Source organism: Bos mutus, chromosome 2 (genome assembly GCF_027580195.1).
Source record: "Bos mutus isolate GX-2022 chromosome 2, NWIPB_WYAK_1.1, whole genome shotgun sequence".
Lineage (NCBI taxonomy): Eukaryota > Metazoa > Chordata > Mammalia > Artiodactyla > Bovidae > Bos > Bos mutus.
In genome coordinates, this window is record NC_091618.1 from 76,676,450 (window position 1) to 76,698,348 (window position 21,899).

At 38.9% G+C, this 21,899-nt stretch overlaps 1 protein-coding gene across 1 annotated transcript in view; it reads left to right on the forward strand.

The window, feature by feature from the left end:
* The first annotated feature begins 3,800 nt into the window (after window positions 1-3,800).
* Window positions 3,801-21,899, forward strand: part of HNMT (histamine N-methyltransferase) — a 41,011-nt gene continuing 22,912 nt past the window's right edge. Inside the window, exons 1-2 of the mRNA XM_005893035.3 lie at window positions 3,801-4,032; window positions 13,475-13,527. Coding sequence (XP_005893097.1) covers window positions 3,896-4,032; window positions 13,475-13,527 — 190 coding nt within the window. The 5' untranslated portion in view covers window positions 3,801-3,895. The remainder of the gene's footprint in view (window positions 4,033-13,474; window positions 13,528-21,899) is intronic.

A 21,899-nucleotide genomic window follows, 5' to 3' on the forward strand; every position in this document is an offset into this window, starting at 1 on the left:
AATCTTAGTTCTTAAAATGATTGTACTTGGATGTGGGGGGTTCTTTGGAAGGTGTTAGGTCATGAGGGTAGAACCCTCACAAATGGGATTCATACTCTTAGAGAAATTTCAGACAGCTTGCTTATTCCTTCTTATGGGTAAAGATGTAACAAGAAGATGGCTGTCTAAGAACTAGGAAATGAGTCCTCACCTTACATGTATCTGCTAGGTCTTGATCTTGGACTTTCCAGTCCCTATTTCATGAGAAATAGGGGCTTCCTTGGCAGTCTAGTGGTTATGAATCTGCCTTGCAATGCAGGGGACATAGGTTTGATCCCTGGTTGGGGAACTAAGATTCCATGTGCTGTAGGGCAACTAAGCCCTCGAACCACAACCCCTGAGCCCAAGAGCTACAACAGAGAGAAGACTATGAGCTGCAACGAAAGATCCCAGGTGCCAACTACGACTCAACATAGCCAAAAATAAATATTTTAAAAATGAATTATGAGAAATAAATGCTGTTGTTTAAGTCACTCATTCTGTAGTATTTTTGTTAGAGCAGTCCAAATGGACTAAGAATTACTATGGAAGAGACACCTTTGGGAGTAGGGCTATTCCATAAGTCAATTTCAAAATTTTTAATGGGTTAGTTATACGGACAAGGAATTAGAATCATTCTGTTTAAATAACCAGAGATAATAGTGTTATGTAGAAATTATAGGGAGGTAATATGTGCAGATTTTGGCTGAATATAAAGACTTTTAAGAGCATTGGTCTTGGGATTTGACAGACGAGTTACATGCCTAGCCTACAACACCCTAGATACACTGAGTAAAGGACCCAACCCCTCAGAATCTGTTTTCTTATCTGCCATGTAGGAACATTCACAGAAGGACTACAAAGTAAAAATCTTATACTGAATTTGAAAAGTTCAGGCACATTAGCAGTCAATAAATGGAACTCTGATTGTGTTAATAACAGTTAGTGTTGTCCAACAAGAAAAAGGTTGAAGAAACTGATTATGGAAAGCATCTTCAGAGTGAAAATGATCAAGCACATTTTTAATCATTTAAAATAACTGAAAGCCTACTGTGAGCAGCACATGTCAGACAGAGTAGTTGTGACACAGTTTCTATCTCTCTGAACTAGCAATCACATGGGGAGCAGCCAGGGAAACGAGGCAAATACATTAATAAACCATGACACAAAGACAAATGCTATCAAAGTTACAAGAGGCTCAGAAATTAAGTACATGAGTGCTAATCCTTTGGAGGGAAATATGGAAGGCTTCATGAAAGTGGTAGCTTCAGGAGAATGGGAAAAATTTTTAGTGGGTGGGGCAACAGAAGCAGCAGCACTTTATATACAGGGAGGATCTATTATGAAGAGAGGTCCAGGCAGGCAAACACAGGGACATATTCAGATAAGCAGCAGAGTTTGCAGGGATCCAATGCAAGTCTCAAGAAATCTGAAACATAAATCTACATGATTTGGAGGTGGGGAGGGTCACAGAATGAGTCTTGGACTTGGAGATCAGTGAGGAGACAGACAGTAGATATCTGGGGGGAGAGGAGTGACTTTATCAAAACTGTGCTTTCAAAAACTGAATCTGGCAGTGACAATAAGCTTGGCTAGGATCTGTGTGACTCCTAGTGCAGGAAAGCCAGTAAGAAAAATAGCACAATAGGTTAAAAAAAAGGGTGGGGGGCGGGAAATCTCAAACATCATGGAAGCAATGAGAATGGAGAGGAAATCCTTAGTGAGTCACATCTGTAAAGCAGGTTGTTGGGGAAGATGTGACAGTAAGTTAGACGGTGATGGCCTCAAGTGAAGTTTTAGTTAAAGGTAGTTTTCTGTAGGAAGATCAAGATTAAGGTTAATTTTTCTCAGCAGAATAGCACACAGTAAACCCTTATTAAATATTTGTTCAGTAGATAAATTACTGAATGATCTGGATTGAGGTCTAAATAGAAGAGTGAAAAATGGTAATAGATGAATTAAAGCTTGTGGGAGTCAGTATGAAGAGGGTGAGGCTGGCTGCATAGAGATGGGAGTTAAGCAGTTACGTGTATGGAGGGAGGCCTAGGAGCTAGATTAAGGGTCTGCTTACCGATGCAGGAGATGCAGGAGACAGGGGTTCATTCCCTGGGTGGGGAAGAGCCCCTGGAGGAGGAAATGACAACCCACTCCTGGGTTGTCTAATACTCCTGTATTTTTGTCTGGAAAATTCCATGGACAGAGCAGCCTGGAGGGTACAGTTCACGGTGTCACAAAGAGTCAGACATGACTGAGCACAAGCACACAAGGACAACCAGAGCCCATGGATCAAATCCAGGCCAGCACCTGATTTTGTGCAGCCCACAAGCTAAGAATAACTTTTGCATTGTTAACTGATCAGAAAAACATCTGAAGAAAAGTAATATTTGGTGACAAGGGAAAATAAATATTAAACTCAATTTTCAGTTCCATAAATAAAATAACTGCTTTTTGGTTGTTTTGTTATTGCAGAAAGGACCAGCCTGCCCCTTAAGCAGTACTAACATGCTAAAAGGACTTTATAAATATTATCTATATAAATCTCACTACAACCTATGAAACATAACTCATTCCCATTTTACTGATGAGCAAACTGAAGCTCGTATTTCAGTAAAGTTCCCACAGTTCATTCCAGACTTCCCATTCCCCTTGGATAAAAGCCATGGCTCTAAGTAGTGAGACCATGAGGTGCTTATAAAAGAGGGTTGAGGAACGTGCTGAATGCTTACAGGACAGCTTTGGAAGAGAATCAGAAGAGGAGAATGGTTTAGGCAGACACATTTCTAAGACTGGTGTATGAATTAATTTAATTCTCATAACTGCTCCGTGATTTGGATTCTATTATAATTAATATCCCATGCTGGTATAGGGGTGGCCTTCTTAAAGACCATTTCCTAGATAAAAGGCTCAAACACTTTGAGTCTTTTGACAGGGGACACCATATGGCCTCCAAAGACTCATCCAATCCTGGAAGTCTAGAATCCCTTGTTCAGAAGTACTTAGGGAAGGCTTCCAATGGATTGAAGGGTTCCAGTGTCCTGCATTCTTCCCCTGCGACTGGGCTCTCATATTCCTCATTCCCAACTCCACCCTCATCCCCCAAACAGGCTTCTCAGACCTTTCAGTTAATTTGACGTTGGCTGAAACATTCACTTAGGGTTTTGGTATAACATTTTATGGAAAAACCCGAATGACCTTTATGGCCAACCCAAAAGCTCCGTTCCTGAATCACAGCAAACTAAGCAGCACCTGAAGAAATGCGGCAGAGTTTAAAGTTTAAATGTGCTGGGGTGTGAAGGCAGGAAACTCTCCTACAGAAAGCCTGGAGGCAGATGACAATCTTTTGTCAAAGATTCAGCAGTTGCCTCTAGAAAAGAAGGAAAGCCTTGAACTGGCCTGTTTCTTCTGTCATTGTTACCGCTTTGGTGGCCACTTTCCCACTGGGAACTGCTGCCAGAACAGGAAGTGATTTGAATGTTGTCTGCTTTTACAACATTCTGAACTTGAGTTTTAAAGCAAGTTTCAGCAATGGATTTACTGCTCTGTGTTACCACCTCCTCTTCTTCTAAGATAACTGTGGCCTAAAATAAATAAATTTATCTTTTAAAAAATTAAAAAAAAAGAAAAGATAACTGTGGCCGGGTGAAGTCTCAGGGGCAAAGTCCTGTGCAAATACTGATTTAGTATCAGCTTTTGCACACCCAGCCTTGGCAGCACTTTCAATTCAAAGCAGGCCTGTTGTGGGGTTTGGTTTGTTTGTGTTTTTTTTTTTTTTTTTGATAGAACCCGGTGTGGGGGGTGAGGAGAGAAAGAAGGAACTAGGAAGGGAAAGGAAGGAAGTAAAACGTCCCTTCCCTCCCTGTCTTTCAGAAAACCAAAAATGGCATCTTCCATGAGGAGCCTGTTTACTGACCACAGCAGATACGTTGAGTCTTTCCGGAGGTTTCTCAGCAATTCCACGGAGCACCAGTGTATGCAGGAATTCATGGACAAGAAGCTGCCGGGCATAATAGCAAGGTAACAGCAGCAGAAAACACAGGCCGTCTTTTGTGCAAGGGACAAGCCTGGGCGCGCTCTGTGCAGTGATAGATGGGTCATGCCCGGCAGGCAGGCTGGGCTGCGGGATAAGGGGAACTGATAGCAGCTTGGCTTGTCCCCGAGCAGCCCTGCGCCCCTGCTGCCGCGTTTCAGTGAGCCGATCACTAGAAACATTCAAAAGCTCTGATTTGTGCGGATTTCAAGCTGCTCAGAGATAAGCGTTAACCCTTTGAAGGCACAAATTCACGTTCTTATGGGAAAAGATAAGATCCAAATCTTTGAGATGAGATTTTTTCGGCTCTCCTCCAAATTTTATGTTTCAAAAAATCCCAGAGTCTAGTGTTCTTTGAATTAGAATCAAATAATTACGAAATACTGTTTACCCCTGGGGATTGAGTGGATGCCTCTCAATTCTTCTAACACCCATTTAAATTCATTTTCCATATCCTTTATCATAGTTACCACTCTCCAAAAGAAAAATTGTCTTTTTACTTTCAAGTTAATATTAACAATGTGGCCCTACCTAAGCATTTTTCCATTATCAATGAAACTCACTAGTTCTTATCCTTCTGGCAGACTGCTTTTGGTTTGTTTGTTTTTTTTGGTGATTAATGTGTTCAATTTGTGCCAGAGCTGATAAGCATTATGAGAGTAACAGATTCCACATGGTAAAGATAATCAAATCACCTATCTGGGGGCGGACTGCTGTAACCTGACTCTGCTTCAGGAAATAATGATGGAAAACTGGAAAAAATGACTGTGGATCCAATTTGCAATAGCAAAAAAAAAAAAAAAAAAAACACACATAACAACTGATATTTTAGTCTTTGTGTCGGATTTTTCTGTTATAGGCCTGAAATTCTTTAACCAGTGCAGTTAAATCTGCCTGACTAGAGAAGGCATTGTTGGATGTATAATTTATGGAATTTTGTTTCCTTTTCTATCCTTTATCTGTCATGGTTCAGTTTTCAATTTTTTTTTAACTGTTATATATTAATAAATAATAGGGTAATAGGACTTCCCAGGTGGCGCAGTGGTGAAAAATCCACCTGCCAATTCAGGAGATGCAGAAGACACAGGTTTGATCCCCGTGTGGGGAAGATCCCCTAGAAGAGGCAATGGCTACTGACTCTAGTATTCTGGAAAAATTCCATGGACAGAGGAGCCTGGTAGGCTACAGTCCATGGAACTGTAAAACGTTGGACAGGATTGAGTGACTGAGCACACATACAATAGGAAAATAAAGCAAAAATCAAAGCAGACAGCAAATAAACAATTTTTTATCCAAAAACAAATTATAGTTTCTTTGGGTCTTTTTGCTCATTTCCAAAATTAAAGGTAATGAGTTGATTTCTGAGTTCTTTTGCAGTACTAAGCATCTGTGTTCTAGTCTGTGGTTATGCAAATCCTTAGTTTACTTCAGCCATCAGTTTGGTTTGAAGACATATGATGGATGCACAGAACATAATGAATGATGACCCCCTGTCCTGTCTTCAAGCGTATACAGTCTAACTGGAAATACTGAATGTGAAATCTGTGAACTACTGAAGAATTTTCAAAGGCGTAACTAAGTTTGCCTTATAGTGGTAAGATCCAATTAGAAATCATCTGAATCATATTTTTTTAAAGCAATTTTTTTCTGAAGGTGATGTGAAATGAGATTTAGCTAAAGGACTTTCAAAACTGCTACTTAAAGTTGTTTATCAATTATCAATAGGCAACATGTCTGCTTAATTTTTCATTTTTATTAAAGCAAGATGTGCTCATATTTTTAAAAGTCAAATGATTCTGAAAAGCTTACAATAACAACAACAACAAAAACAGTGGTTTCCTGCCTTAACCACTCTCATTCCTGATTCATGCTCTCTATAGAGACAATGACTTTCAACATTCTGAAATCATTTACTTATTTCTTATGGAATTTTCTTTCCTAATTCTAAATAACATGTTATTCTCTTCCTTAATTTTAATGTATTAAAAGTGCTAAATAAACATGCACATCTGTCTCCCCACCATGTCAATACAATATATATGTACATATATAGCATGTATATATATGTGTGTGTTTATACATGCATATATACCTTACATGTGTCTAAATTTTTATTAGTTTATATCATTTTGTCTGTACATATTATTCATAACTGAACAATGCATTTATACTATCATTACACTTCATTTCAGGTATAACTTTTTGTTTTTCCTAGAGTTACCTATTGATTTTAGTTTATATTCTTAGTTTTCTATGTACCTATCACTATTTATACCCTAAACAGAAATATTAATCTCTCAATATATTCCAACAGATCAAGTAATCTGTTAGTTTTTCCTCATGGGAATACTGTTTCTGGACTTTTCTGTTCTTTTTTTTCCAGTTTGGCTTGATTTGGTTTTGGCCTGATAAGGGAAGTTATTTCATCTTATAGAAATTCTCTTCTCCTCTCTCTAGTACTAAATTCTCTGATTCTGAATTCCATGTTGTGTTTTTCTTGGTTTCTTTAATCTTTCTCCCCTCCCCTGCTAATCCTTTAAGGGTTTTCTAAGAAAGAGTGCATGGGAAGTAATGCCTTCTCTCTGCTCATCTTTGTTAGAGTTAAATAGTTAGGGTATAAAACTCTGCACTGAAAATGATTTTATACCAGAAATTTAAAGATATTTTTCCATGGTCTTATAACCACTAGAGGGCTTCTCTCATAGCTTAGTCAGTAAAGAATCTGCCTGCAATGCAGGAGACCCAGGTTCAATTCCTGGGTTGGGAAGATCCTCTGGAGAAAGAAATGGCAATCCACTTCAGTATTCTAGCCTGGAAAATCCCATGGACAAAGGAGCCTGGCAGGCTACAGTCCACGGGATTGCAAGAATCGGACACGACTTAGCAACTAAACCACCACCATAGCCACTAGAGTTACTACTGAGAAACCTAATGCCATTCAAATTCTTCATCTTTAGCTTGTGACCTTTTGCTACTGTGTTTTGTTTTTGGTTCCTTTCTAGGATCTTCTCTTGTATCTAGTATTCGGAAATTTTAAGATAATAATTTATGGTGTGGGTGTTTTTCACCCATTTTTGTGGGTAGTCCCTGGGCCATTTCAATTAAGATTCAGATCCTTCAGTTCAGGGAAGCTTTGGTATTATTTAATCATTCCTCCCCTCTTTTTTTGTCTTTCTGGGACTTTTATTCATCAAACAGAGGACCTCCTAAATCAATTCTCTAATTTCCTTATGTTTCCAGTTTCTCCCAATTTTATCTTTCAGCCCTCTATTGTTCAGTATTGTGTTTTTAATTTCCAAGAATATTCCTTTTTTATAGCATCCTGTTCATCTTTCATAGATAGTCTACCTTCCTTTATCTATTATAAAATTTTCCTTGGCTTTCTGAATGTTTCTTCTGAATTTGCCTTTTCTGTTTCTTTTGGTCTCTCTGTCATTGCTTTCCTGGTAGCTCAGTCAGTAAAGGATCAGTCTGCAATGCTTGAGACCACCTGCAAAGCAGGAGACACTGGTTCAATCCCTCTGTTGGGAAGATCCCATGGAGAAGGAAATGGCAACTCACTCCAGTATTCTTAGTTGGGAAACCCCATGGACAGAGGAGTCTTGTGGACTACAGTCCATGGGGTTGTAATGAGTTAGACATGACTTAATGACTAATTAGGGGAGCTCCCCAACTACCTGATAAGCCCTGGTTGTCCATCCAGTTAAATATGAGGCACTAAAAATTGGTTCAGAACCTCTTTGTGTACATACTGAAATAGTCTGTTGAGTTGCTGACTCGTAGTAATTAGATGTGGACTTAGCTCTTGATGGAGGATTCTCAGGTACCAATATAGATAAGTTTATCGGTGAGATGGGTTATTTCCTCAGGGAGGAATTATTCAATCACCTGTCAGGAGGTAGAGAGCAGAGTGGGGAGGGCTATAGTATATAGCTATAAATAGTAGCTTATTGTTGTTGTCATCATGAGTACATCATGAGAAACGCTGGGCTGGAAGAAGCACAAGCTGGAATCAACATTGCCGGGAGAAATATCAATAACCTCAGATATGCACATTATACCACCTTATGGCAGAAAGTGATGAGAAATTAAAAAGCCTCTTGATGAAAGTGAAAGAGGAGAGTGGAAATGTTGGCTTAAAGCTCAACATTCAGAAAACGAAGATCATGGCATCTGGTCCCATCACTTCATGGGAAATAGATGGGGAAACAGTGGAAACACTCTCAGACTTTTTTGGGGGCTCCAAAATCACTGCAGATGGTGACTGCAGTCATGAAATTAAAAGACACTTACTCCTTGGAAGGAAAGTTATGACCAACCTAGATAGCATATTGAAAAGCAGAGACATTTCTTTGCCAACAAAGGTCCATTTAGTCAAGGCTATGGTTTTTCCAGTCGTCATGTACGGATGTGAGATTTGGACTGTGAAGAAAGCTGAGTGCCGAAGAATTGATGCTCTTGAACTGTGGTGTTGGAGAAGACTCTTGAGAGTCCCTTGGACTGCAAGGAGATCCAACCAGTCCATCCTAAAGGAGATCAGTCCTGGGTGTTCATTGGAAGGACTGATGCTGAAGCTGAAACTCCAATACTTTGTCCACCTCACGCAAAGAGTTGACTCATTGGAAAAGACTCTGATGCTGGGAGGGATTGGGAGCAGGAGGAGAAGGGGACGACAGAGGATGAGATGGCTGGATAGCATCACTGACTCGATGGACATGAGTTTGAGTGAACTCCGGGAGTTGGTGATGGACAGGGAGGCCTGGTGTGCTGCAATTCATGGGGTCGCAAAGACTCGGACATGACTGAGTGACTGCACTGAACTGAACTGATTGTTGTTGTTACATGTAATGCATTTAGATCCTTGCCTGGAAAAATAGCAACTTTTCAATAATTCTTAGGTATCATCATACTATATAAAATGGAATAATAATAGTATCTAACTCACAGAGGTGTTGTAAGAATTCAAAGGGTTAATTCATTACAGATGGCCAATGAAAAGTGTGAAAGTGTTAGTTGCTCAGTCTTGTCTGACTCTTTGCACCCCCATGGACTGTAGCCCACCAGGCTCCTCTGTCTATGGGATTCTCCAGGCAATAAAACTGAAGTGGGTTGCCATTTCCTTTTCCAGAGGATCCTCCAACCCAGGGATAGAACCTGGTCTCCCACCCACAGGGAGATTCTTAACCTTCTGAGTTACTAGAGATAGCCAATCAGTTCAGTTCAGTTAGTTCAGTTGCTCAATCATGTCTGACTCTTTGCGACCCCATGGACTGTAGCATGAACGCCAGGCCTCCCTGTCCATCACCAACTCCGGGAGTCCACCCAAACCCATGTCCATTGAGTTGGTGATGCCATCCAACCATCTCATCCTTTGTCATCCCCTTCTCCTCCCACCTTCAATCTTTCCCAGCATCAGGGTCTTTTCAAATAACTCAGTTCTTCGCATCAGGTGGCCAAAGTGTTGGAGTTTCAGCTTCAGCATCAATCCTTCCAATGAATATCCAGGATTGATTTCTTTTAGGATGGACTGGTTGGATCTCCTTGCTGTCCAAGGGACTCTCAAGAGTCTTCTCCAACACCACAGTTCAAAAGCATCAATTCCTCAGTGCTCAGCTTTCTTTATAGTCCAACACTCACATCCATATATAACTGCTCGAAAAACCATAACTTTGACTAGATGGACCTTTGTTGGCAAAGTAATGTCTCTGCTTTTTAATAAGCTGTCCAGTTTTGTCATAGCTTTTCTTCCAAGGAGCAAGTGTCTTTTAATTTCATGGCTGCAGTCCCCATCTGCAGTGATTTTGGAGCCCCCAAATATAAAGTCTGTCACTGTTTGCATTGTTTCCCCATCTATGTGCCATGAAGTGATGGGACCAGATGCCATGACTTTAGTTTTCTGAATGCTGAATTTTAAGCCAACTTTTTCACTCTCCTCTTTTACTTCCATCAAGAGGCTCTTTGGTTCTTTGCTTTCTGCCATAAGGGTGGTGTCATCTGCAAATCTGAGGTTATTGATATTTCTCCCAGCAATCTTGATTCCAGCTTGTGCTTCATCCAGTCCAGCATTCTCATGATGTACTCTGCATATAAGTTAAATAAGCAGGATGACAATATACAGCCTTGACATACTCCTTTCCCAATTTGGAGCCAGTCTGTTGTTCCATATTCACTTCTAACTGCTGCTTCTTGACCTGTATACAGGTTTCCCCACAAAGCCTGAGACAGAACTTTGGGTGTCTTCTGAGGAGGTATGGGTCAGCAGAGGACTGCTGTGGGGGCAGGGGCTTTGGGTGCAGTAGACCTGGTTATGGCATAAGCCCTTTTGGAGGAGGTCACCATACACCCATCATAGAGCCGCCAGAACTTACACGGGACTGGGGAAACAGACTCTGCAAGGGCACAAACAGAACCTTGTGTGCACTAGGACCCAGGAGAAAGGAGCAGTGACCCCACAAGAGATGGCCAATAGGCACATGTTAAGATGCCCAACATTACTAATTCTTAGAGAAATACAAATCAAAACTAAAATAACGTACCACCTCACACTGATCAGAATGACCATCACTAAAAAGTCAACAAATAACAATTGCTGGAGAAGATGTGGAGAAAAGAGAATCCTGCTACACTGTCGATAGGAATGTAAGCCTGTGCCCTCACTATAGAAAATAGTATGGAGGTTCCTCAGAAAGCTAGAAACAGAATTATCATATGATTCCAGCAATCCCACCCCTGGGCATATATCCAGACGAAACTGTAATTCTAAATGATATGTGCACTTCTATGTTCAGAGAAGCACTAGTCACAATAGCCAAGACATGGAAACAACCTAAATGTCCATCAACAGATGAATGACTAAAGAAGATGTGGTGTATATACACAATGGAATACTACTCAGTCATAAAAATGAACAAAATAATGCCATTTGTAGTAACATGGGTACAACCAGAGATTATATTAAGTGAAGTGAATCAGAAAGAGAAAGACAAATACCATATGAGATCTCTTATATGTGGAATTTAAAAAATGGCACAAGTGAATCTATCTGTGAAACAGAATCATGGCCATAGAGAACAGACTGCTGGTTGCCAAGGGGGAAGGGATTGGGGAGGGATGGAGCAGAAGGTTGGGGTTAGCAGATGTAAGCTTTTATAAATAGAATTCATAAACAACAAGGTCATATAGCACAGAGAACTATATTTGATATCCTGTGATAAACAATAATGGAAAAGAATATAAAAAAGAATGTATATATCAACATATAATTGAATCACTTTGCTCTATAATGGTAATTAACACAACACTGTAAGTCAACTGTATTTCAATAATAAAAATTTTTCATATATGAAAAAGATTCATATAAATGATTCAGAAAAATGATTCATATAAATTACTTAGCTGTGCTTAGAACAATAATAAGTTGGGTACTTGTCATATGCAGACACATTTCTAAAGGATTCACATAAATTATGTCACTTAATCCTCACAGCTCTTTCAAAAAGCAGATACTATAATTATAGCCCTATATGGTAGGAGGTATTATTATCCTATTTCTTAGTAATAAAGGTACAGAGAATAATTCATTCATGGTAACATAATAGTAAGCTACGATTCCAACCTATGTGCCTAGGTGCTCTGCTCTGTAACCTCACTATTCTATCCACAGATAGAAGCATATTCAAGAATTAATCAAGTGCACAGACAGCGATGGATATATTAAGACTCATGATCATGAGCTGGAAGATAATTAGAGGAAGGCAACTCATTCACAGATGTCATTGACTCTATGCTTTCTAGTATTTTTAAGAACCCTGGTTGAATCTGTGTTCTTCCTATCTCTCTGGGCAGGCTCCTCACTTTAGCCAAAAACCAAGCTTGTTTAGCATCCCAAAACACAAACAAGCACCATTCTTTCAGTTCATGTTTCCCCTCCAATCTCCTCTTTTTCCTTTTCACTCTTTCATCCTTTTTCAAAAATCTCTGTATCTTCTTTCTCTTTATCGATTTCACTTTTAATCCCACTGCCATCTGACTCCAGCTCTCAACCTCCTTTAAAGCTGCTGTTATCAGATATTCATATTGCCAAATTCAACGAAGAGTTGTCTTCTTTTTTTATGACTTAGTTGTACACTCTTATGCCTCTGACACTATCGTTGGCTTTTTTCCTTCTCTAATTCTCTGATCACCTCTCTGAGTTTTGCTGTTTCCCTCTGTGTCTTCTTTGTGTGTTCCCCCATTATCCCACTACTTTTAAAACCTGGCACTGTGTCATAATCCCACTACTCTTCTCTTTGCAATATACTTGGGTGATAGAATCTATTCTCTTAGTTTTGACCATTACTCTATGATAATTCTCCAGAATACATCATTGATCCCAATCTCTCTTCTACCCAGCTTCAATATTGCATATTCAAATATCTGCTGAATTCAGATTTATCAAAATCCTAAAAACACAAAACAAACAAAAAACTGACAAAACATAAACTTGTCATAAAATTACATCCCCCAGCATCTTTTTTGATACCGCACTTCACCTGGTCATCCAAACTGGAAACGTGTGGCAGTCACTGTGCATCTCCTACTTTTTTCTGACCCATTATTTTTTTTAAAAAATATTTTACATGATTCTAAAGAAAGTCCTACTATCACATCCCAGTCCATCAAGTCCACTCTATTCCTATAGAGAGTCATAAACTTGGCTTTTCTTATCTCACAATTCAACTTGAGAGAAAAGTAGTATCTTCCTCATTTTTATATATCAGTGCCTAGGACAAGCACATAATAAATGTTTAATTAACATCTGTTTATTGAAAGGAAGTTAGCAAGAGGAAGGAAAGAAGGCAACTATCATAGAGATAGTATGAATCACCTCAGCTTTTCTCCCATCTACAATGAAAGAAGTGTGTGTCACTCAGTCATGTCTAACTCTCTGCGACCCCATGGACTGTAGACCACCAGGATCCTCTGTCCATGGAGTTCCCCAGGCAAGAATATTGGAGTGGGTAGCCATTCCCTTCTCCAGAAAATCTTCCCAACCCAGGGACTGAACCCAGCAGGTGGAGTCTTTATCATCTGAGCCACCAGGGAAGCCCATTTACAATGAATGGCTTATTATAATGACCAGACTCAAAAGTCACTTTTTCTGCTTTTATTCTCCAATCAGTCTTTAAACAAATGCCATTTCCTACCTCTGAGATGTTTATAGTGCTATTTCTAAAAGTATCCCAGTTTAAGACTGTTAATGAGTGGAATCTTTACTTCCAAAGATTTGTAAAGACAGCAATATAACCACTGAAATGATCAACACCTTTCATGTTGGCCTAATTTTTGTTCACTGTAATTTCATCTGTTCTCTTTAACTAGACTTGATAATCAGATTTTATAAACTGCCTGGCACATTTTTTCTTAAACTACATAATTTTTTTTTTTCAGGATTGGAGACATAAAATCTGAAATTAAGATTCTAAGCATTGGCGGTGGTGCAGGTATGAACAATACATTTTAAAATTTGTATTTCACTCCAGACATCATGAGCTTCCCTCATAGCTTAGTTGGTAAAGAATCTGCCTACAAATGCAGGAGACCTGAGTTCGATTCCTGGGTTGGGAAGATCCCCTGGAGAAGTAAATGGCAACCCACTCCAGTATTCTTGCCTGGGTAGCAGGTTACAGTCCATGGGTTCACAAGAGTCAGACATGACTTAGCGACTAAACCACCAGACTTCATACTGCTTGACGGCAATTTTGTCCATTCTTTAGAAAAGCCATTTTCCTTTACTTTTGGAAGATATTAGTTTATTAAAACTGCTGCTGCTGCTGCTAAGTTGCTTCAGTTGTGTCCGACTCTGTGCGACCCCATAGATGGCCGCCCACCAGGCTCCCCCATCCCTGGGATTCTCCAGTCAAGAACACTGGAGTGGGTTGCCATTTCCTTCTCCAATGCATGGAACTGAAAAGTGAAAGTGAAGTCACCCAGTCGTGTCCGACTCTTAGCGACCCCATGGACTATAGCCTACCAGGCTCCTCCGTCCATGGGGTTTTCCACGCAAGAGTACTGAGTGGGATGCCATTGTCTATTAAAACTAGTAAGAGCCATATCACTTCAACTAAGATTAATGTCCCCATATATTTATGGGGTCTAGGACATCAGATTTCATTATTATCTGTAATAGAGATAAGTATGATTTTATTTTTTTAAACATATAAAAAGCATGGGAAAACATAGAATAATTTTGAAGATGACATTGAACCAGATGATTTAACTGTTCATAGTAAAGGAAAATTTCAAAAGACATTCCTTAAGCTTGTGCCACTTAAACGAGATCCATAGACTGGTTGGTGGTTTGCGAACTATTGCTGGTGCATGAGGAGATAAGCATGCCCTGGAATGTAAATCAATGCACAGCTTCTTTCATTGAGAAAGCATCCTATGCAGAAAAGTATGCTTAATGACATAGTGAATTTACCCTCTCGTGGCCCCACTCTTTGAGTTGCCGTGGCCTAAGCCATTCCTTTCCTCTGACTCAGGTTCACAGCTGCCCTCTAAGCATTCTGCACACTCCCCACCTCCCTTTCATAAGCAGTTCATGGTCTCACTACTTAGAACCAGTACTTTTACCCAAGGGGAAATGTGAAGTTTGGATAGGCAGATTAATGAGGGTGTAATTTCTAACTCTGCCACTAATGAACTGTGTGAACCTGGCTAAAACGTAAGCTTCAGTTTGCCCATCAGTAAAATGGGGGCAACGAATTATGTCTCATAGGTTGTAGTGAGATTTATACAGGTAAGTTTATAAACTGCTTTTATAAGGTGCAGGTAGGTCATTTCTACAAAATAAAATAAGAAAATTTATCTCCAGACTTTGCCACATATCAAACTCCTGAGTAGTGTTTGATTTAAAGTTGCTAGTCATCTGAAAGTCTGAGTTAATATAATGATAATATATATAGTATATATAATAATATATATTAACATAATATATAGTCATATTATTTATGTTATATAATGTATTAATATATAATAATATAGTCATATATATTATTTATGTGTTGATATCCTTATTATTGTTTTCTTTTAAAATAACCATGGAGTGATGGTTAGTAAAGGTTACCACTTGGTAACAAGTGATCACTACATTACCACTTGTCACACAGTGTTAAATACTGATTTCTTGAGTCTCTTAAGTGTAATTGTTCTAACCCTACATGAATGAGTTCAATTGTGGCAACACAACACATCTTAACACAAAGATAACCAAGAGCCCTCTAATGGAATAGGATAGTTTTTTATGTCATCTAGTGCTCATTTTTCATAAAACACACTGTGATATAATGTAATAAGGACTGACTGTTAAAGTAGTTTTACTTTATTATCATCTTTCAGCAAGAAAACAGAAACCAACAAGGACAGGTAATGAAAGATACTGTCATGAATGATCTAATACATTGTGTTTAAGCTAAAATACTCTATTATTGCTTGTGATATTTTATGTCCTAAGGATTATAAGATTGATGAATTGCTCAAAGAGTGTCCTATTAATTCATTTAACCAAGACAGTCATTTCCAGTGTGTTTTGCATATGAATTTAAGGCAACCACAGGCAATGAGACTTATCATTTGATAGTGCCACTTGTGCTTGGACAAGAAGAGAAGCCCTACAAGGAAAAGTAATTAAAAACAGTCTCTACCATGGCCAAGTTAATTGACCTTTTAATATAAAGTTAATTGAATTTCTAATGTAAATTTATCCAGATGCTTATAAGCTATCTAGAGAAAGGAACATTTGCCCTAAACAGTGATTCCTTACATAAAGGTGCAAATAGGGGCTAATATAGAGAACTTTTCAGAACAGAGGGAGTAATGCTTGGTGTTCTTCTGACTGAACCTTAACATTGTATTAATAACAAGCTCTGCCTGAGGGGAATATGGGTGCCCTTTCAGGTCACTGTTCATAAGACACTGGTCAAAAACATAAGAACTGCAAGAGAAATTCAAGCTGTAAATACTTAGCCCTCACTGCTCAAGTAAGATATGAAATCAAAAGTAATACACTTAAAATTCCTAGGTCTAAAGGCCCTTGGCATGAAAGAGCAGAAAGGTGTTTGAAGGGAAAGGACATCCCACTCAGTTAGTTTGAGTGTTTATGTACCAACTGGGAGATACTTATCTAATAGTTTGTCATTGACTAAATGCAAGTACTGGGTGCACAGAAGAAACACACTTTATTATATAGTGAGGAACACTCTATCCTTGCCTTAGAGAAATGGTCTCCCTGCATGTTTCACGATCTACAGTGTTCCTGAGATTTTGCATTATCCTGTGGCTTATGTATCCTTAAAAATCCACTGCTGAACTCCAGTCCCCAGTAGATAAGGCCATTGGCCCTGTCTTATACCTTGTGTTCTGCTCCCATAATGCGTCTTACAGGGTTCTGCTGCAGTCTTAGCTTATGAGCCTCTCTGTTTTCTCTTCCTAGATGTTTTCTTCTTGGATGCCTACGCACCTCTAGGTCATATTCTGCATATATTTAATGCAAATATTCTCTCTGCATTAATAATGGTGCTACCACTTCTTACCACCACAATGAGAAAAAAAAATCTACCAAAAGAAACAAACTAAAAACTTCCCTAAATCAGATTCGGCATTTATATTGCTTAATGTTCATGCTCTTTGGGGACCTATTTGATTTTCTTCTCAGAACCATGAGTAGGGCTGCTATGCACCCTTTCTGTCTTCTGTCTCTTCTGTTTGTTGTTGCTGAGTTGCTTCAGTTGTGTCTGATTCTTTGTGACCCTATGGATTGTAGCCCACCAGGCTCCGCTGTCCATAGGATTCTCCAGGCAAGAATACTGCCATGCCCTTCTGCAGGGTATCTTCCTGACTCAGGGATTAAACTCATGTCTCTTACATCTTCTGCATTGGCAAGCAAGTTCTTTACCACTAACTTGATTGGTATTTGGGTGGAGAGGAATTTCATAATCTGAGGGAGAATGTAAGAATTTTGAAAAAGGCATTTGGCAATTCAATTCAGAAACCAACCAATTATTAAGGCTCTGTGCAGTTCAAAAGAAAGGGAATTGATGGAAAATTTCCCGATGTTACCCATAACTGATCTACCACATCAATAAAATACAATTAATAAGCAACATTATTATTCATAGATTACATGTTTACTGTTAGGAGAATGTTTGAAATAAATACTATGGGTATTCAAAGAAAGAAAGAGAGGAAATCATGAGGAAAAAATCATGTACAGAAATACAGACCATGTAGTTTTTACAGAGGCCAAATGGTGGAGGCGGTGGGTAGTCACTAAGTCATGCCCGACTCTGGTGACCCCATGGCCTGTAGCCTGCCAGGCTCCTCTGTCCATGGGATTCTCCAGGCAAGAATACTGGAGTGGGTTGCCATTTTCTGCTCGAGGGATCTTCCCAACCCAGGAATAGAACCTGGGTCTCCCACATTGCAGGCATATTCTTACTAATTGAGCTATGAGGGAAGCCCAGAGGCAAAATAAGGAAGTGTAAAGTTGTATATGTGCTTGAATTTGTGTGTTTTAATGAAATAAAGTGAGCAATGGGAATGCTTTATTTGAGGTATCACAGCATTTGTATTGTGCTGATTTCAGCAACTGTTTTTAGATATTGAGAGCAACCACATTGTATTCTAAACCTTACAGAATATGCTTTTTGGTCCACTGTCAACATTGATGCATCCTAAAATTAAACTACCCAATGAAGCTTCTTTACTATTCAACTTTTAATGAGTATTGTCTTTATGTTTGATGGTACATAGAGAAAAAGAAACCCATATTCTTTTTGCTATTAATTTGCAGTGCACACACTTATACATGGAAAAATGTTCCAGAAAGCAGTAATAGGCAATGTGTTCTCCTTGCTCTGGGCTCTGCTAAAGGAGAATCATTTTATCTGTTTCATTGTTCCATTCTTATGTTCAAATGCCAGAAAATTTTATTAGGTTTAAACAGGACTATAACTTAAATAATCTCATTGTATCCAGCTTTCTACTTCTTTTTATTAACCTATTATGTACCAAATCAGCTGTCATACCTTATATAATAGTGTTTATATTTATACAAAATTTCAATCCACCGAAGCAACTCACATATGAAATACAGGTGGTATAGACCCTCTTATATAATTTTTCCGATAATAATTATGCTGACATGTTGAGAGGGGTTAGGTGGTTTTCTTCTATGACATATAAACATCAACATTAAGACAGAGATTAAAATATAGAAGAGAATTTAGAGATCATCAACACCCTCATTCTACAAACTAAAAATCTGAGAACAATCAAGAAAGAATAAAACCTAGGTCTGTTAACTAAAAAAACAGTCCAACAAACTGTACTATACAGATATAAAAGTTAATTATTGACTTGGCAAAAGGGAGACTGGGTATTTAGTAAGGACCAGCCATTTGGAAATCTAATGTTATCAGATTTTTAATCTTGTTTTCTTTCCTAAAGGACATGTTAAGGTGACCCTGAAGTTTAATTTTCTAAGTGAGGTGAATAGAAGTAGAAATGAATGTAATTAAGGCAAGAACTGGAAAAGTTGGTCTATCCAGTTTAGAAGCAGAAGCTGGTAGGAAGCAAAGGTTAATGTTTCCAGTGTTCAGGTAAGATGCCAGTCTACATCAGCAACTAAAGAATGATTGAGGAAATACAAGGAAATGGAGGATTTTTTTGCCTGAAAAAAAAAAAAAAAAATTTGAATGTGCTTATTGCCATCTTCAGATATTTCCTATTAAGCAAACCACAGAATATTTGGCCCTAAACAGCCAGTGGTTGAAAGAGAAAGTCTTTTGTTGAGTTTCAGTATTAGAGTTTATAAATGATCAAGATATGTACTTTCACTTCTGAAAGCACGTATCTTTGGACATAAAGAGCTACCTGTCATGTTAGGAGTATTAGCTTAGACTGGAAAAATACTTTTCACATATGCTATTCAAGGGACTCAGGCACTGACATCTTGGGTATTTGGGCTTTCAGTCCAGTAAACCTGTGATCTTATGAGTAACCTTCTAGAAAGAGTGGTGTGGCACGACTTTTGGTTATACTGCTGCTGCTAAGTCGCTTCAGTTGTGTCCGACTCTGTGCGACCCCATAGACGGCAGCCCACCAGGCTCCCCCGTCCCTGGGATTCTCCAGGCAAGAACACTGGAGTGGGTTGCCATTTCCTTCTCCAGTGCATGAAAGTGAAAAGTGGAAGTGAAGTTGTTCAGTCGTGTCCAACTCTTCGTGACCCCATGGACTGCAGCCTTCCAGGCTCCTCTGTCCATGGGATTTTCCAGGCAAGAGTACTGGAGTGAGGTGCCATTGCCTTCTAAAGAAGTGAAATTCAAATAGAACTTCTAGACATGCAGATTATTTTTAGTCTGGATTTGAACTGCTTTATAACTTGACCTGAGTAAAACTGGTTCACTTATGTACAGCACTTCCTTCACAAACAGAAGGATATGGACCTGGGCTCAAGTTAATCGTTAGCATGTAGGATTTAGGGCTATCTACTTCAGATAATTTGGGGCCTCAGATGTAGAGTATTCTTAAAGGTATTCATAACTGTGCTATTTTAAAATAAACTATTCTCCATATGTAAATTTACCAAAAAGGTCTACCTCATTGTATTGTATTTAAAACTTTGAGTGAAGTATTGTTAAAGACAGATATACTACAGAACTGAGTGGCATGAGCATAATACTATAGTATTGGCACCACTGTCATTAAAACCAAAGTAAACAAGATTGTTTTGGCTAATTCAATAAGGCCTAAAGCAGGAAAACAGGGATTAATGAGCAGAGTGAAGACAAAAGTATCATTATCTGCAGATTAAATGACTGTATACTTAGAAAAGCAAATAAACTCAGTTGTGCAGCCTTACAATTAATAAGAATGCACAATAAGAATGTAGTAATGGCCTGATACAGGTAAAATAGGAAGAAAGCAATATGGCAGATCCGCATTTCTTTCTGCCAGCATTTTAATGTTTTTCATTTACAGGCTGGCTATTTACAATGTACTTAGAAAGTTCATGGCATGTGGCTATCTGTAATTTTGCTGAGGGACAGATTTGTATCTTTCCAGTTCTTATGCCAGTTTAGGACCCATTCTCTTAGTGGGTGAATGTTCTTCTACCTGACATGCACTATTGAATAAAATTTTGTGATTTAATACACACAGTCATATAACCCTGGTATAGGTTGACTATTTCCACCCTCATTTCCATCCTAATCATATATGCCACAAGGAGGGTGGGGTGGGGAGCAGTCCTAGAGATTGGGGTCAAAACCCAGGGTCTTCTGAGGCTTTGTCTCTATTAACAATAGCAAACTGATAGAAATGGGGAAAAATATTGGATGAGTAAGCTACTAACATACAAAATATAAGAAACCTATTTGGAAGAAAACTTTTACTGAGAACAAGTTGACAAGATTTAAAAAGCAAATATGCCATAATGAGGTTACAGTGGCATGAAAGCTTTCATGTACAAAAGCTAAGAGCAGGAAATGAAATTTTCCTGAAAGTAGCATGGCCTTATGTATTAAGAACAGTGAAACAGTTCTCATATTCATCTCATGCACAAGGAGCTTGTGACACTAGTTGTTACAATACTGGCATAACTTCGTGAACAGCCAATCCCTGCGGTCCCAACAAGGCCCCTGCTGCTCTTCAGTCCCTCCTTGTAGAGTCTGTACATCCTCCCCATTCTATGAATCTCAGCCCCCGACCTCTAAGGTACCCAGCAATGGGACTGGTCTTGCCTGCCCAGGGGTCTTCTGAGAATCTGCTGTAGTTCTTCAGCCTGTATTCTTTGAAAGAGCTGGCATCTGAGACCTGTTGTTTTGGGTTTTGTTTTAATATCACCAAAGATCAAGGTTCTCATTTTAACCATTAATTCTGGTTCTTGGTATGCATATGCAAAAAGATTTTGCACAATAATTCATGGTTCATTGTCAGATGCCTCATAATAGCAAAATGTTTAAAACTAAGTGTAGCTAACTCTATACCTTTTAAACATCATAATATTGTAAGTATAGAGTTTACCTCTCTATGTAATGTACTGAAGTAGCAAATATCTTTGTATTTAAAAAGTCTAAATTGAAAGGTAAGGCAAAATTTAGTCTTTTTTTGAGTTGTTTGTTGAATATGACTACACCTCATTGTTCAGAACCCTTTGGGACATTTTCTTTAAGTTTGTGTCTCAGAGAATATTTTGGTAGTAAGGCTTTTCTTCTGCAGTTGCAAAGCATTCAGGCGATATTCTTCCTGGGCCAACAGCCAGAAGACACGAAAGCAAATGGCAATGCCCTTTTCCGCTCAGAATTTATATTTATAATCCCCTTCCTGAGACTCTCCAGCTATTTTAATATTCTACTCTCATCTTTCCATACCAACAGAACTGCCTCCATACTGAGGCTCCCAGTGTAGAGGTGGGTGGAGAAAAGAGAGAGAGAGAGAGAGTATGGGGGAGGGAGAGAGTCGTGTGGGGGGGGCGGGGCACAAGAGAGAGAGACACAGAAAGGGAAAGGGAAAAGAAAAAGACAAGAAAAGGGATCTCATCAATAATCTTTTATCTTTTGCACTGCAGCTCAAAATCAAGTCTGATTTTGCCCTGGTTGCAAACTCATAGCTGAAATTATTTTTCATCACTAAGCAGAGAGTTATCTGGGCAATTTTTCTCCCTAGAGACAATTTTGTGTGTGTGTGTGCCTGATATTCTGGTAGAGGGAACAAGGAAGATCGTAATCTTAATGCAACATGTAATAGAATAAATTTTTTCCTGCTGATAATCTAAAGAACTCATATATATTTTGATGTGAGAAATGAAGCTAGA